The sequence below is a fragment of the Buceros rhinoceros genome, unplaced genomic scaffold (assembly GCF_000710305.1).
Source record: "Buceros rhinoceros silvestris isolate BGI_N320 unplaced genomic scaffold, ASM71030v1 scaffold14871, whole genome shotgun sequence".
NCBI lineage: Eukaryota > Metazoa > Chordata > Aves > Bucerotiformes > Bucerotidae > Buceros > Buceros rhinoceros.
The window spans coordinates 32,884-48,817 of NW_010396069.1; the positions used below are offsets into that span (position 1 = coordinate 32,884).

At 57.3% G+C, this 15,934-nt stretch overlaps 1 protein-coding gene across 1 annotated transcript in view; it reads right to left on the minus strand.

Moving 5' to 3' along the window:
* FAM83G (family with sequence similarity 83, member G) overlaps positions 1–15,595 on the minus strand; it is a 16,839-nt gene extending 1,244 nt beyond the window's left edge. Inside the window, exons 1-4 of the mRNA XM_010145787.1 lie at positions 15,101–15,595; positions 8,516–8,683; positions 4,971–5,095; positions 2,766–4,197 (exon numbers count right to left, since the gene is read on the minus strand). Of these exons, the coding sequence (XP_010144089.1) occupies positions 2,766–4,197; positions 4,971–5,095; positions 8,516–8,683; positions 15,101–15,595 (2,220 nt within the window). The remainder of the gene's footprint in view (positions 1–2,765; positions 4,198–4,970; positions 5,096–8,515; positions 8,684–15,100) is intronic.
* Between the last annotated feature and the right edge of the window lie 339 nt (positions 15,596–15,934).

Here is a 15,934-nt window from a genome sequence, read left to right on the forward strand (position 1 = left end):
GAGCTGGGGCTGGGAGACCGCGGAGCCGTCTGCACCGACCTGCCCTGCCTCTGCCGCGACCCTTGCCATGCCACCAGAGCCACTGGTATCCTCTTGGTGTGCTGTCATTTAGTCCCTGTATCCCAATGGCCTCTCTGGTCCTTGAGCAGGGACCTCCTGCTTTGGCCAAGACAGCTGGTTAAAGCAGTTTAGCTTAGGCAATGCTCGATTGATTCAACTAGCTTACATCAGTGCTAAGGTCTGAGATGTCTCCAGTGGGGGAGGACTAAGGGTGATTTAGCTCCTCTCATTTCAAGGTCATCATGCGTCTGATGTGGTGCACATGGTACCTGCACTGAGTGATGGGTCCTGTGGCTCCTGACATGCTCTGGCTCTTGGACAGAAATTAAACCACAGCTTCCCTGAGCATCCCACCCCAGGAACTGGCACCCCTTCCCTTCTGCCCACCGGTGGCATGTGCTAGTGTTGCTCAGGAGTGGCTGAATCCTGCTGGGCGTTGAGCCTTTGGGGAGAGCCTGAGCTCTTTGGAAGTCAGCATTTCCTACAGATGTTGCCTATTTAAAGGATGTAAGCCCAGGGGTTGGCTGTATCATGGATGGACGTAGCTTGGCCAGAGCTTTGAGGTGTGATGGTTTGAGCAGTGTGGGTGGTGGAGCTGTGGTAGGAGGAGGCTGGACTCAGTGTCCGTTTCATTGTGGGCACCCTTTGGGGAGGAGATTGAAGAAAAGGGGCCAAGAGGGCAGAGGATGGTGGTGGGGAATGGTTGATGCTGGCAGGAGGACTATGCTGCTGTGGTCACACCGGGCTTTTGTGGTACTGTGACATAACACCAGCCCATTGCCAGTCTGGAGAAAAACCCAGACCATGGGTTGGGTGCACATCTACGCTGTGTTTGGGCCCAATGCCCAGTGGCTCCAGAGTTTGGAGGTGTTTGGGCTGCAGTTTGGCAAGGAAGAGGCTGGCGTGGAACTGACGTGGGTGACGTGACTCCTCAGCTATGCTGTCTGGCTCTTCCACAGGTCATCGTTCAACGGTCGCTCTCTGCTAAGAGCCTGAGTCATGCCAAGGCTGGCTCTATCTTGGCCAGCTACCTGAAGATGCTGCCCCTGTTCGTTATCATCATGCCAGGGATGATCAGCAGGGTCCTGTACCCAGGTAAGGGCCCCGCCACGTGGACGTGGAGCTCACAGGGTGGGTGTTGTGCCTGTCATTAAGTGATGAATGGGAGGGGGGCTCGTCTGGAAACCTCTGCTCTGCACAGACCTGGGGGCTCTGCAGGAGGGAGAGGGACAGGAGAGGACCTGAGAGTCCCCGGTGCTCTCCTTGTAGCCAGCGCTACTGTCCGCCGTGAACCTGGCAGCTGGGTGTGGACAGGGTCACCTGGATGACTTGGGCACCGTGTTCTCAGCGTGATGGAAAACACGATGCTTGCCCTGAGCGAGCCCCGACCCGTGCCTTGGGCTACGCTGGGCTGCAGGCCAGCACAGAAGAGATGTGGACCCAGAATGAAAGTGTTTGGCGAGGGTTGGTGGTGATTCCTGTTGGTTTCTAGAGAGTTAATCAAGAGCTGCTTTGGCTTATGATCTTCACACATGGGAAAAGCTCTTCTCTGCACATTTCCATCAGAAGAGCCCTGGCTTTCCTAACCCTGATGGCACCTTAATTACCTGCCTTTCATCAAAGGGCCAGAACAAGTTAAAGCAGGAAGACTGATATCCAGCCGCTTTGAGCAAGGTGGCACCCGGGACCTGGGTCACAGAGCATCAAAGGGCTCGGTGCTCCTCACCTTGGCTCCACAGGGTGCAAGAGGATGTTTGATGTGCAAGGATTAAGACCCTGCTCTGAGCTCTGTGTCGCTGGCTGGGAGCCAGCGAGTAGACTCTGGGCTAGTAAATTTAATTCCCTGTAAGTACAGATTAGATGTTCAGCTGGGGTAACCTCAGGTGGCTTCAGGGATTTCAGCTGCTGGTTTAACCCTGGGGGCTTGAATGCCCCAAAAAACAGCAAGTGAGGAGCCTTGAGAAACCAGAATGGTTGGTAGTGGTGCAAGAGGCTGCAGCGTTTGGGTGGAAATAGGGGACTGACCCCACGATTCCCTTGCCTGGAATGGGTGATGCTTCTGCTGTGGTGGGCATGCTGGCATTGCACCCCGTGGGGTGACAAGGTCTGTTGTCACTCATGGATCAGCCACAAAGCTGCTGACTGCAACATTCTCCCACAGAGGTTGCTGTCCCTATTTCTCCACTGTCTTGCTCTGCCTAATTATGCTTTGACTTTGATGCTAATCACCTTTGCAAGCAGCTAGTAAACAAGGCTGAGAAGGACACGCCTGCACGCGCAGTCAGTCCCTGGCTGGCCTGATGCCACTGCTGATGGGCTGTGGGATGAAGCCCAGTAGCTCCAGGCACTCCAGCACTCTGTACGGCTCTGCTCAGAGCCGCTGGGCTCAGTCCCACAGCCCGATGCCAAGGAATAACCTTTAATTCCCCCAAACCTGCCCTTTACCAACCGTTCCCACTGCGCTCCCAGACACCAAGAGCTGTGTCGTGGCCACCATCTTCCTGACCAAGAGCTCCTCTTTGACTCCTACATCACTGCGTGTAGGGCGTTATTCCCCTGTGTGAGAAGTCTGATCTCAGCATCTAGGACGCGACACCGAAGCTAGGGATGACACCACGCCTTGGCTGAGCTGGCTGGGTCACCTCTAGGTTTGCAACCTTTGTAGGGTGGAGAAACACAGGGAAGGTTATAGCAAAAACACCCACCTGCGTGGCATTGCTGGGGTAGGAGCTGTTGCCATCCAGGATGGTGCGGGGCAGCACGCACCTTATCTCCACAGCATTGCTTCTCCTTTTTGTCACGTCCTCCATGCGGACGTGCTTCAGGGACGGGAGGCTACCCAAGGGGCTGAGGAAAGTGCCCCGGCTGATGTGAGGCTCACTGAGCTTCCTCTGTATGGGAATGATCTCCCCATTATGGGTGACGTCCGAGTTGGTTCGCCGGAGTGGCCCAAAGCGATCCCTCACCTCGAAGTACTCATCTGAGATGGAGGAGGCGTTGGAACGGCGGTAGCTGTGGTCAGCAGAGCTGCTGGAGTAGCTCTCCTGGTCACTGAGAGTGATGTACTCCTCTTCCTCCTCCTCCTCCTCTTCTCCCAGCCCATTGTGGGCACAGGGAGGCCCTTTGTCCTCCTGTGGCCCTGCCACTGGCCAGTCTGGCTGGACATGGCAGGTCTCCATTGAAGCTCTGTTGGGGTTCTCCTCTTGCTTCAAACCCATGTGGTCGGCCGGCGGTGGTTGTGTGTCACCCTCTGGGGCAGTGCTGCTGTCACAGGGCGTAATGACTTTGGTCATGAGGAAGCCAACAGGGATGGTCCTTGGCTTTGGAAGCGGGGGCTTGATGTCCTCTAGTGTCTCCTCTGGTGGCTTCAAGCAGTGTCCTAGCGGTGAAGTGGCAAACGTTCCTGCTTGCTTGGTTATCCAGCTGGCACCTTCAATGGGGCTGGTAGCGGGGGCTGCAGGAGCTTCCAGGGAGGTCTGTCTTTGGCAGGGGGACACCAAAGGTGGCTCTTGGTTGGTGTTTTTCTTGGTCTCTATCTCCCTGTTCTTCAGCATCTGTCGGTGCTGGGCGCTGGCGTGGGAGACGTCGCAGACTTTGATGCGGTTCATCTGCGAGAGCTTCACGTTCTTTATCTTGGGGTCAATAATGTTGATGTAGCCCAAGACTTCACTCCCAGGCTCAGGGTCGGGCTCAACCCAGGTGGGCAGATAGTCAAACATGTTGGCTTTCTCCAGATTCAGGAGGCCGGGGTGGATGAGCAGGGAGAGGTCTGCCGCCTCGCCGTGCCTGTCGCCCGCCTGGCCCTCGGGCAGGACTTTGCCTTTGTTGTCTGTCTTCTGGGTTTTGTCCTGGTTTTCGGATGAAGTCTTGCTGATCTGGTCGGCACTCTTGGCTTTCACCAGGGCGTATTTAGGGTTTATCAGCTTCTTCACCACGGCGTTGGCAGGGGTCACCGGCACCACGGACGGCAGTGTCACAGGCTCGGGTTCGGGCTCTTCACCCATAGAGATGGACTTGAGGCTCACCCCCTTGGACATGAGGTAGAGCTCCTGGAACTGCTTGTCAAACGCCTCCACTACTTGGCCTGAGAGGACTGTGATGACGTTTCGGTCTGTCCTCGCCGCGGACCAGGTGAAGCTGGAACCGAAACACATTGGAAACTCTCTGAGCGCTTGCTGGTAAATAACACGCCTCTCCCCAGCCCGGCTTTCCCCGAGGGGTTGATGGTACTAGCAGGGACATGATCTCACTGTAAACATTAATAATAACGAGATTGAAGAAATAGCTCTCATCCCAAAGCAGAACGAAGGGTTGATACCTTGAAATGATAAAATGAGAAGGTATTTGTTGAGGGCCAGTTAGTTTTTCACTTCAGTGTTGGCCACTTTCTCTTTCTCAGTTTGGGTTAGTTAAGAAAAGTGACTCGTAAGTGGATGGTTTTTGTTGTGGCCAGAAAGTAGGAAAAGTTTCAGTTCCATGTTTATGAAACTTGTCTTTTAGAGCTGAAAAGCTTCCCAGGACTGGTCTGTTCCTACCAGAGTCAGGTTTCGTTTGGGCAAATTGGAAAGGGCTTTGGGTAGGGAACACTTAACTGGAACAGCTGAGATCAGCGTGAGAGCTAGGACTGGTTGTGGACTTGGGGCTTTTGTCCTTCCTCCTGCTCATCATATCCGTTGGCAGAAGCACTTGGTGTGTCCCCCCACCTCCAAGGAGAAGGGGTGTCCTAGACCTGGTTGTGGGGATCCCTTGGGTCCAACTCCAAGTCTCAGACTTGCCCTGCAAAATCCTCCCCCGTTTTAGGAGGAGGGGAACAAGCCTAGGACAGGGTCCATCAGTTGGACCACGTGGGTCTGCATCTGTCAGTTGACCAGCACCTCCATGGGGTGGGCAAAAGAAGACGTGACGATTACCTGTAGGATCCGCACATGGCCCGGTCCCCGTCCACAAACAAGAACTTCTGGGCCAAAGCCCCTTTGAACTTGGTGGCCGAGCGCGTGAAAAACTCTGTCCCCCCGGTGCTCCGGACTCGCAGGTTCTGCAAAGCAAAGGCAGAGGTGTGAGCAGGAGCAAAGGGCTGGTCTTCAGAGCACCGCTCAGCCCTCCATCCATGCCCCCATGGATGTTCCATAGCCCCTCTGAGGGGTGGGAAATGCTCTTCACTCTTCATGACCAGCTCAGAGGAGGCCACAGCGATGGAAAGATAAAATAACTTCCCCGAGGCTGCGCAGTGAACCAAATTCCTGGCTTCAAGAAGTTCCTGCTTTGCCCATGTGTCAGGCAATGTTTTCTACCTCTTGAACTCGGCGCTGCCTGCGCCGTGGGTGAGCGGCCTGTGATAGAGATGCCAAACGCTTTCCACCTACTGCAATCTATGGAAATGCCACCATGGGAGAGGCGATTCTTCACCTCCTCCCCAGTGGGAGATGTACGAGGGGTGTCAGGGGGAGCTGGTGACCCCAGGCCAGCGCACGTGGACCTGATGGCAGTGGGCTTGTCCTCCACCAGGCTCCTAGATCTTGCTCTGCTCCTAAATCTGAGCATCTAGCCCTGGTTTTAGGGGTGGGTGGGGGGAAAAAAAAGGCAGTGGGGCAACACCTTTTCACCCCCAGGAAATGAAACTGGGCGACGTGGGCCAAAAGGACCCATCCCACAGCAAGTCCCTGTGGAGGTGGCCAAGGAGCAGGGTGTTCTCCCCTCAGGGAGCCCAGGCCAGCCCTGGGTCTGAGAAAATGCTGTTTATCTTCAGTCTGGCTCATGCCTCCGTGTCTCCGCGGAGGGCACCGGCGCATTTTTGGAGCTGGGCAGATAGCATCTCTCAGTGCAAACGGTCTCCCTGGGGTCAGGAGAAAATATGTCCTTATGAAAGCACCTACATTCCTCTGCTTCCCGCTGAGACATTGGTAACGCCGCTGCTAAAGGCGCTGTGTCATCACTAGGTCATGCCCTCCGTGCTTGGGAGTTCTGGTGTGTTTTGTGTGGTTTGTGTTGGGGTTTTTTTCCTTCCCTGCTTCCAGGCTTCCTCATCTGCTCCCCTGGCATCTCCTCTCTCCCTGCAGACCGAGACCTGGCATGGCCCTGCACTCGGCCACCCGGGTCCCCGGGCAGGAGGGACGGTGATTCAGTGCTGGTTTTAGCGTGATGCGAAAGCAAAGGCTTTCCTGACCAGGGAACTTCTCCACACCGAGGGGTTTTTGGGTGCATTTCATTTTTATCTCCTAGCCTTCACCTTTTTGCCCAGTGTGGCTAGAGGGAAAGCAGTGCTGAGCGCGCCGGTGTCTGGAGTCAGGCAGCGCTGGGCGTGCCGGGGGCTGGCTGGCAAGCGGTTGGGGTGGCAATTCCCATCCCTGTCCCCTGTTGTCCCTGCACATGGGGATTCCTGGAGAGCGGTGCTGCCCGGGGTGCCGCTTGTCCCCCAGGCTGAGCCCTCTGCCCATCACCAGCCTGGGCCTCCCAGCTCGCAGCGCTCCCAGGGCATTGATCTCTTCCGCTCAGAGCCGAGCCTTGGCACAAAGGAGCCACGGGTTTTTCTCCGGTGACACCCAGGGGAGCCCAGCTCCCCAGAAGTGAGGTGCTGGTTACCCTTCCCTTCCTCCTCGCTGGCGGCGCGTCGCTGCTCTGAAGTTCAATCTGTTTGTTTAACCTCTCCCCAGACGAGCGCGCGGCGAGCGAGCGCCTGGCGCGGTGGCCAGGGTGAATCACTCTGCAAGCACTCGCTGTTGCTCAACGAAACGAGCGCCTTGCCCAAGCCCGCTTGTTAATTGTGGAGCACGAAAGGCACTGAGATAACGACCGCGCGTTTTGTTAGCATCGCCTGCCTTACCAAGCAGCTCCCAGATGCTGCCCTAGTTTCCTCACACCCCGCTGCATCCCTTACCAGCAAATTGGACGCAATATGGGGCAATGCAAGCACTCGCTGTTGCTCAACGAAACGAGCGCCTTGCCCAAGCCCGCTTGTTAATTGTGGAGCACGAAAGGCACTGAGATAACGACCGCGCGTTTTGTTAGCATCGCCTGCCTTACCAAGCAGCTCCCAGATGCTGCCCTAGTTTCCTCACACCCCGCTGCATCCCTTACCAGCAAATTGGACGCAATATGGGGCAAATCCCAACTTCAAGACGTTTGCCGAGCTCTGCAGATGTTCTCCTGCTTTTCCAGTCTTGCTGCTAATGCATTAAAACAGCAGCGTGCGTCAGCTCTGGCTTTTCTGGTCTCAGAGCAGCAGCAGTCTGCAGGATACCAGACTCACCGGGGAATAAAAGCTCAGCTTTAATTCTTGGGAGTGGCAATTAAGCAGGGCCAGCGGGCTCGGAGGCTGGGGAAGGCGTGAGCCTCAGCTGGCGGGTGCTTCCAGCTCCCCAGGGAAGGGGGTCCCTGAGCCTCTGCTGCATCCCAGCCCCATGCGAAGGTGTCGTGGCTCCTACGTGTTCCTGCTCAGCTGGGGATTCACCCTCACCGTAAGCAAACCTGGCGAGCTTGCCCGGGCATGGGCCTCCCTGCCAGCCATTTGGCAGCCAGCGTGCGCGGCCGAGTGACGTCAGGCGCAGAAACATCACTTTTCTGCCAAGCAACAGGCGAGGCTGGGCAACTGGCAGCCAGCAGGTGAAATACAGCTGGGAGAGGGGTGTCTGCGAGCCTGGAGGTGGAACTGCTGGGTTGCTCCGGCGTGTTTGCAGCTGACGCTGGCTATGGGAACTTTGTACCCAGTGGAGAGCCCAGGGTCCTGTCCTGTGGCTGGAGTGAGGGTCCCTGCTCCCGCTATGGCTCCTGGTGCTGAAATAACCCCCGCCTTCTCCTCTGCCCTGCTGTGCTGCCCGGTGACGGCATCCTTGGCAGCTGCCGAGGCCACGGGCAGCGTGGGTGCCTCCCTGCTCCGCTCCTGGCCCCGTGCTGGGGTGGAGGCTCCAGAAAAGGGGAAAATCAAGTTTTTTAATTCCAGCCTCTGACTTGCGGGAAGGCCTGAAAGGGAGAGAACTGGCTGGTGGTTGCTCCTGCCCCAAGGGCAGGCATGGGGCTGGCGACAGCTTGGATCTGGCCCCAGCAGGGCATCTGCCTCTTGCTGGCTTGTTCTCCAGGAGGACCTGGCCCTGTAGGTTTGCCCTGGGCTTTGCAGTGTCCTACCTGAGTTGTGCCCACCCTCATGAGGCTGCAGCTCCCTGAACACCCCTGTGCCCTACAGCCAGCTCTGCCTGGGTCCCAGTAGTGCCCTGGGCTCTCTGCATGGGTGGAAATGTCCCCATCTCTCATCTGTTCCCCTCCATCCTGCTGCTGCTGGATTTGGGTATCACCTTCAGCTTCAACTACAGGAAAAATGGACTAAACTCATCTAGCACTGCCCAGAGTTTGGGGGCTGTGATTTCCACACCCCACACCCCACAAGACAGGAGGGCCGATAGCTCTGATGTCTCCCTGCATTGGAGGAGGTTACCCAGCAGCAGACCCTTCAGGCCATCCTTACCTTCAAGTGCCCAGCGTGCATCTGGGCTCGCTCGCACATCTGCAGGAAGTGCTTCACGTTGGTCTCATCCAAAATGATGTAGACACCCACTTTCCTCTTGAAGCCTGCATCCAGGAGGTCCTTGAAGATATCTACATCGGTGAACATGTCCATGACCACTGCGATGACCTGGAGAAGAGATGAGTCTGGGTAGTGTGGCTGGGTGACAACCACAAGCACAGCTTGTTTTCTGAGAGCTGAAGCAATGTGCACGCTCTCTCTCTAGGAGGTCAGGATGTGGGGTGGGGGACCCCAGGCTCCCCACCCAGCCTGAAGGTGGAAAACAGGAGCCCCCAGTCCCATTCCTGCGCTGTCACTACGGAAGGCTTTGTCTCCAGTGGTAGCCTGTAGCGCAATATACGCGGGAAAATTAGACTTCTGAGGGTGAATCAAACATTCTTGCCCTTAGCAAGCCCCACAAATATGAGAGACCAGTTTCTGGCTGAGAAGTTTGGTGTCCCTTTGCTCTGACACTGCCCTCAGCCCCATCACAGGGAGCGCCATTAGGAGAAACCTGCGATGCGGTGATGTCTGTCTGTCTGAGGGCACGTTGCACGGGGCGGTGGCTGCTCTGGGGTTATCACACATACTTCTGTGCAGAGAAACAGGGTAAAAAATAGCTAAGGGTGACTCTAAGCTTGGTAGAAAGTATCTGGGTAACCCTGAGGCATGTTCAGGAGCTGAAATGGCTTTTAATGTCTTCCAAAAGCCAGGCCTGGGTGTGAGCTGATGGCATTGCTTAAACGCAGCTGGGAGTTTGCAGCTCCCAGCACCCACGACTGGCTGCTGCTAGCAGCGACGGGGCTGGGTTCAAGGCCAGCTTTCCACTATGAGGCCACAGCAGAGCACTGGGGACAGGCAGTGTTTCTGTCATCAGGGCTGTTGATGTCCCTCTTGGTCTCGCTGCCCAGCCCTTGGAGCCTGCGGGCTGCACCAGCTGCTGCTCTGCTGCGCATCCCTCCGTCCTCCCAGGCTGTGTGGACGCAGAGCAGAGCTGGGGCGACGGTGCCAGCACTCTGTGCAGTGACAGTAAGGTTTGGCACAGGGCAGTGTCACCAGGAGCTGCTTTTGTCCGCAAGGTGTTTGCTGCCGTGCTGGGGTTTTGCTGGGCTGGCTGCCTAAGCACCAAAGTTCATTCCACGCTTATGGATTTTGCCTTCCTGGAGATGGCATCGCTCGTTGCCCAGAGAGACTGAGGATGTCCCGTCCCTGGAACAGTTCAAGGCCAGCTTGGACGGGGCTTGGAGCAACCTGGTGTCATGGAAGGTGTCCCTGCCCATGGCAGAGGGTTGGAATGAGATGATATCTGAGGTCCCTTCCATACGGTTCCATGACTCAATGACAACGGTGAGTGCAGCGGTGTGGCACGAGACATGTCCAGGCCAAAAGGGGCTGGAGGCAGCTGCCTGCAGCCCAGCTGAGCATCTTGGTGCCGTCCCTGGGGTAGCAATAGGGCAGTGCAGCCATGTCTGCCTCCCCTTATCCCACACGGGGTGGCAACAGCCGTGCAGAAGGCAGCTTGTCATCGGGGCGCTGTCATGTCATCGTCCCATGTTTGGAAAAACCTCAGTGCCCCCATCTCTGGGGCAGTCCCTGGAAGGTGCCCTTGGTCAGGGGGAGATGGGTGCTCTTGGCCCTTCGAGGAGGGCTCTGCTGGCTGTGGCACGCGGCCAGGGCAGGGAGGACACTAGCCTGGGAGCGTGTGTGCCATGGGGTTACGCAGGGAGACCCTGGGATGCTTTTCCCTTGGGAGGAAAAGGATCGGGATGGTGCTGGCTGCTTGCACACCCAGGCACGTCCAGGCCGGGGCTCTCAAAGCACCAAGCTGCCCTTTAATTAGTTTTGTGCCACAGAAGGTGGAGAGCTTTAATTAAGAGGATTGTGCATTATGACACTGCTGGCTCTTCCTTTTCTGCAGGCGGTGGGGTGAGGAGTGAGGCTGCGTGGGGAGCCCCAGCCCGCGCCGTCTCTGCTGCTGTGCTGGTCTCCCCAACCCTGGCCACACAGGAGTGTTTCGGGAGGCGACTGAGAGCCGAGCACGGGGCGACTTTACAGCTCTGCCACTCGATTTTAACCGAATTCCCATTTATCCTCACCTGAGAGCCTCTCACCAGGCTTTGCCATGAGGGGATAAATCCTCACTCTCTTGTGCACCCGCTCGCATCTTCTGTGTGTCCTTGTTGTCCGGGTGGGGAAACTGAGGCAGAAAACCATGTGTCCTCTTTGCATGGGCTGACCAGTGAGTGCCAGCCAATGATGTAAAGTGGGGCAGGTTCAAAGGTAATCCTGAAGCTCAGGGCTTGGCTTTTCTGTTTACAGCAGCGGCTGAGGAGGAGCCGTGCTGTCTGCTGCGAGTCTGAGGTGCAGGCACCTGAGCTGAGGTGGCATCTCTCTGGCTGGAGGAGGTGGGTTTGGTGGCAGATTTACTTCTGTCTGTGACTCTGATGCTCCCTGTGTCCATGGCTGTGTTGCTGCATTTTCTCTGGGGGAAGTTGAGGGTTTATAAAAGGGGGATGAAGATGGTATTTCCCTTAGTTTTGGGAGGCAAGGAGCGTTTTCCTGCTGTGGTCCTCGCTGATGTGGCTCTGAAGGCAGGAAGGTGCTTTGCAGGGCACGGTGGTGTCCCCCATCTCAAGCACCATTCAGGCGCTGCAGGCAGTGGCTGGCTTGGGCTCTCACCCACTTGCTCACATTTTCAACCCGATTCCTCCTGCTCGGCTGGTGCATCCTGTTGCTGCTCAGCGTTTCTGCTTTCCTCCCTGCCGCGTCTTGCCTGCAGGACAGGCTTGGCCCCGGTTTGTCACCAGGATCTCACGCCGGTGTCCCAACGCGCTGCCCTGGTACAAAATGGGCTGGGAGAGCGAGGCTGGTGCTGGCAGCGCTCCCAGCATGATGACTGTCCAGAGACCGCAGGGATGACACCCGCTGCACGGATGGCCACACTCGAGCCTCAGCTGGAACCAGTTGGGGCTACGCCAAACCCAGGTGGAGGATTTTATCTGTGCAGAATGGAGGTCTGTCTGCTCCGGAGAAGTGAAATCCTGTGTGCTGTTTGCCTCCCAGCCTGGAGAATGGCAGTGTGAGGAGCAAGCGTGGCACCCTTGTCCCTGTCCCCTTTCCTGGGTCACCACTCAGAGAGCCGCACCTCTTCATGGAGCCCCTTTGCTGCAGCATCATCCTGGGAAGTTGGCCATCCCTTTGCCATTTGTCTGGAGGACACGGGGGAGAGCACCCCACATCTACAGCCAGCTGCTCCCCTCGCCCGAGCGGGTGATGCTTTTCTTCCCGGGAGCCACCAAGATCCGTGAGCCGCAGCAGACGTGCGGGTGCCAGGTCCCAACACCGCGAGGAGCGTCGCATCCCCTCGGACACCGGGCAAGCGATGTTGGGATCCTTCTGAACAGCTTTGATGAGCACATAAACTGCAGGATCATGTTTTATAGAGGAAATTACAGCTCTCTATTAGCTCACTCTGAATCATCAGATAATGATTTTTGGGGCGCACCACGTGGGCGCTTAATAAATTAGGGAGGCACGAAGGCACAATTAGAGGAAGCGTGTTGGGATGAGGGAGAGGTGGGACAAGTAACGTTAATAATTGCTCTCCCCTGCCGACCCTTTCATCCAGAATTGGCAGAGGCTTCTGTAAACAGTAATTAATAGGGACCTCCCCACCTTTGCTGGAAGTTGCTCAAGGTAATTATACCGCCGCAATCCCAGCCTGGAACCTCAGGTGCGCCAAGGAGGTGGACTCGCTGCTCTCTCCAGTGGCTTTTGACCAAGGTCAGTGTTTTTGGCCTGCTCTGGTTTCTGGTCAGATAGAGCCAAAAGCTAGAGAAGAAGAGAGGAGGAAGATCTTCCTCCCTACCCATCCTTGCAGCCGGAAGGGATCCGCATCGAGGGAGAGGTGGCCATGCCATGGCTGGATGTGGGGATAGTCTCCAAGGTGAAGCCCGGTGGTGTGCCACGTCCCTGACCACCTCCCTTTGTTGGCCACAAAGATGAGGATTTGCTGGAGAGCAGGGAAATGGCCACAGGATTCTGCCTCCCTCCTCTCTGTGTATTCCCGGAAAGAGGAGGTGATCATTTGCATCCCCTGCTCCACCTCCCCTGGGTTTGTCTCTGCAGGGCAGAGCAGAGGCTCTGAACCCAGCAGCCTTCAGCCTTGCTTCTGCAAGCAGAGAGGTGCAGCTGCACCATCAGCGGGGCCTCACATCTCTGCTCTTGGCTTCCTTGCCCCAGCTCTGAGCTGCCATGAGCCTACCCAGCGTCAGCAGCGCTCAGTTGGCCTCTGAACTTTCCTTGGCCAGGCTGTCAGGTGAACTTTGTTCTTCTGGCCACAAGACAGCAACACACGTGGTGGTGTTTGGTGTTTGGCGTCTGAGAGTGTTTTGGAACAAGCGTCTTTGATGGCAGCTGGAGCAAGGGTCATCCTCCAGGATGGAATGCTGGAGCTCTCCCCAGCCCGTGCTCCTTCGCGGGTGGATGAGAGCCCTGCTGTTGCCTGGTGGGATGGGACAGGGATCTCTGCCCAAGGGGACCCAAGTGTGGCCCAAGGGACACTGCAGGAAGGACACGGCGCATGGCCAACCTATGTGATATCTGATGGGGTGGCAGCCAGAACGTCCCTCTGTTCACTCTCTGCTTCCTGGGCCAAACCCTTTCACCTCCAAGCTACCGTGAAGACCTTAAGCCTTGGCTGAAATCTGCAGGTGAAGAGGGGAGTGGTTTATTCCAGAGTTTCCGCGCTTTAGAGCACCCACCCTAGCGGTCACCTGGCTCAGCTGTGTGACAGCAGGTTCAGCTGCAGTAACTGTGGTCCTTGTATACGGTGCAGGAGACCTCTGGAAGAGCCCCACTTGTCAGACCCTGTAACTCCTGCCATCCCCAGACCCTGCAGACTGCAGGTTTGAAGTGCACACCCGTCTCTCCATTTCCTGGGATGCCAGAAGCTCCAAGCAGGCTCCTGCGTGTCACCGGTGGTGCAACCATGTCTCATCCCACCAGCACGGACCACCTGGACCAGGAGGCAGAACCCAGTCCTGCTCGTGGGGCATCAAGGTACCAGTGATAAACACAACAGCATCAACTGTGGCTTGGAGAGGCTGCAGGGAGAGGTGGGGATGGTGCAGGCAGCAGGGCCTGGCAGCTGCCTGACTCAACTGCCTGGCTCTGCTGAGCAGGAGGATGGTGGTAGGATGACTCAGGAGATGCTGTTTGCGTGGGGGCAGGCGGGAAGCAGTGAGTAGGCAAAGCCAAGCAGGAGCTGCAAGCCCGGGTCAGACTCAACGATGAGACATTGTTTGTCGTGGAGGAGTTCTCCCATCCTCCATGCCGTGGGACTTCAGCCCTCCCTTCCCTTTGCCCTCACTGCAAAGCCTGTCAGTGGGGAAACTGTCACAGGGACAAACAGGTCACGTCGGCTTTTACAAGGTGACAGTGGCCAGAGACGTCTCCTGTCGCATTGGGAGATCGGTTTTCCTGCCTGAGCCAGGGCTCTTCATGCTCAGCCCCCCGTCCCTCTCATCCTGGGGAGGCTCTGATGGCTGCATGCCACCGGCTCTCCTGCCCGGATCTGCAAACCCCAGCACCATCCCTGGCCCCAGAACAGGAGGCTCTGGGACCAGGTGGACCTGGTGCATCCTGGTCTGTCTCCTCGTTCTCCACAGCCACCCTGGCAGGGTCTCCCCATTTTCCTCCCTCAGAGCTGGATTTCTCCAGGGAGCAGATGCACAGAGCTCAAAGGGCTGCAAAGCACTGCGAAACTGGGTACCGACCCCCTCCTGCCCTTCCCAGCCGGGACTGGGTTCACTGGGAAATATCAGCAACCGCTGGCCTCTAACACAGGCCATCATCTTCCTCCTTCCCTGGTCCTCCTGCCCATGACACCAGCCTGGCCCCATCACTCACACACCCCAACTCCCCGCTCCTTGGTTTGATGCCACAGGGAGGACAAGTCTCAACCCAAATCTTCTCAGCATCTGCCCAGCCTTGTCCTGCCCATCAGCTCCTCATCATCCTCTCAAAGCTGGGATGAGGCCAGCTTGGAGCACCGCACCAACCTCGGGCCAAACTGGACCCTCGTATACATCAGCACCAAACCAGTGGCTCCAGCTGCTTTGCCCCAGGGCAGAGTTTGGCTCCTCCGGTTCCTGCGTGTTGCCGCATGCAGTCACGCAGGGCTCTGGGAATAACGATCGTGGGGTGCCTGGCCCCGTGGGCTCGCAGCTGGGAAGCGCCTCAACCCATTTTTCTCCCGGGTGGTTTTCCCCACAGTCCCGTGGGGACCCTGGGATTAACGCTGCTGCCGTGCAGACCGTGGGAAGGGAGTGCTGGATCAGGTTAACAGCATCTTCAGTGCAATCTGATCCCCCCGTATTGATTGCGCTGAACAAACATGGGAAACCCCAACGCTTGACCCCGACAGCTTTGCTTGGGCAGAGCTCCCAGCAGGACAGGGATTTCCTGGCTGAGCAGGACTTTAAGATGTGTCCTCAGCAGGACAGCCCGGGGCAAATCCTGCCCCATCCCCGCGGCGCACCTCACCTTCTGAGCCTGGCAGATCATCTTCCGCACCACCTCCTTGATGTGCGTTTGCCCCTCGATGGGCGGCTGCATGTAGACGGTGGCACGGGTGACCCCGCGGTACGCGATGGTCTCAGGCCAGCCGAGGTCCAGCTGGGGGATGGAGCGGTCAGACCTCTGGGGCCAGTACTCTAGGGAGGGGGCCACGTCCTGCTCATCCCCTTGGCTGTTGCGATCGCCTTCGCTCCCCCCCGCGCTACTGCCGTGGCGCGGGATGTATTCAGAGCCAGGGTCATACGTCTCTAGCGTGTCCAGAATCTTCTTTAGCTCCAGCTCAGAGAGGAAGTCCCTGATGTTCTCCTTCTTCAGGACCTCATAGAAGGCGTCGGGGCCGCGGGAGGCCAGTGCCTCCAGGGCCAGGCGTTGCTCCTCACTGTAGAAGAACTCAGGCTTGGACTCGCTGGACCTCCAGTTTACGTGGCTGTCGTCCAGACACTGCACCTGGGAGAAAGCCATGGTGACCGCGGAACGATACCCTCTCTGAACGATACCCTCAGCGAGCACCGGATGTCGACAATAAATAAGGAATTAATTATTCTCCAGTCTTAAGTACACGATTCACTTTGTTTTGCCCTCCCTGGCTCAATGTGCAGCTGAGGAAATGAACCACTCCCTTCTCTGCCGGCTCCTGCCACGCCGGAGCTCTTCGCTGGGGAGGAGGATTGGGTTTCTTGCTTGCTCCCTGCTCTGCGCAGCCAGAGGGCTCCGGGCGAGGAAAACCTGGAGCTTCCCACGGCCGGGGCTGTGCGACGGGGCAGGGACGGCCCCGGCAAGGTCCTCTACCTCCGGGTCCAC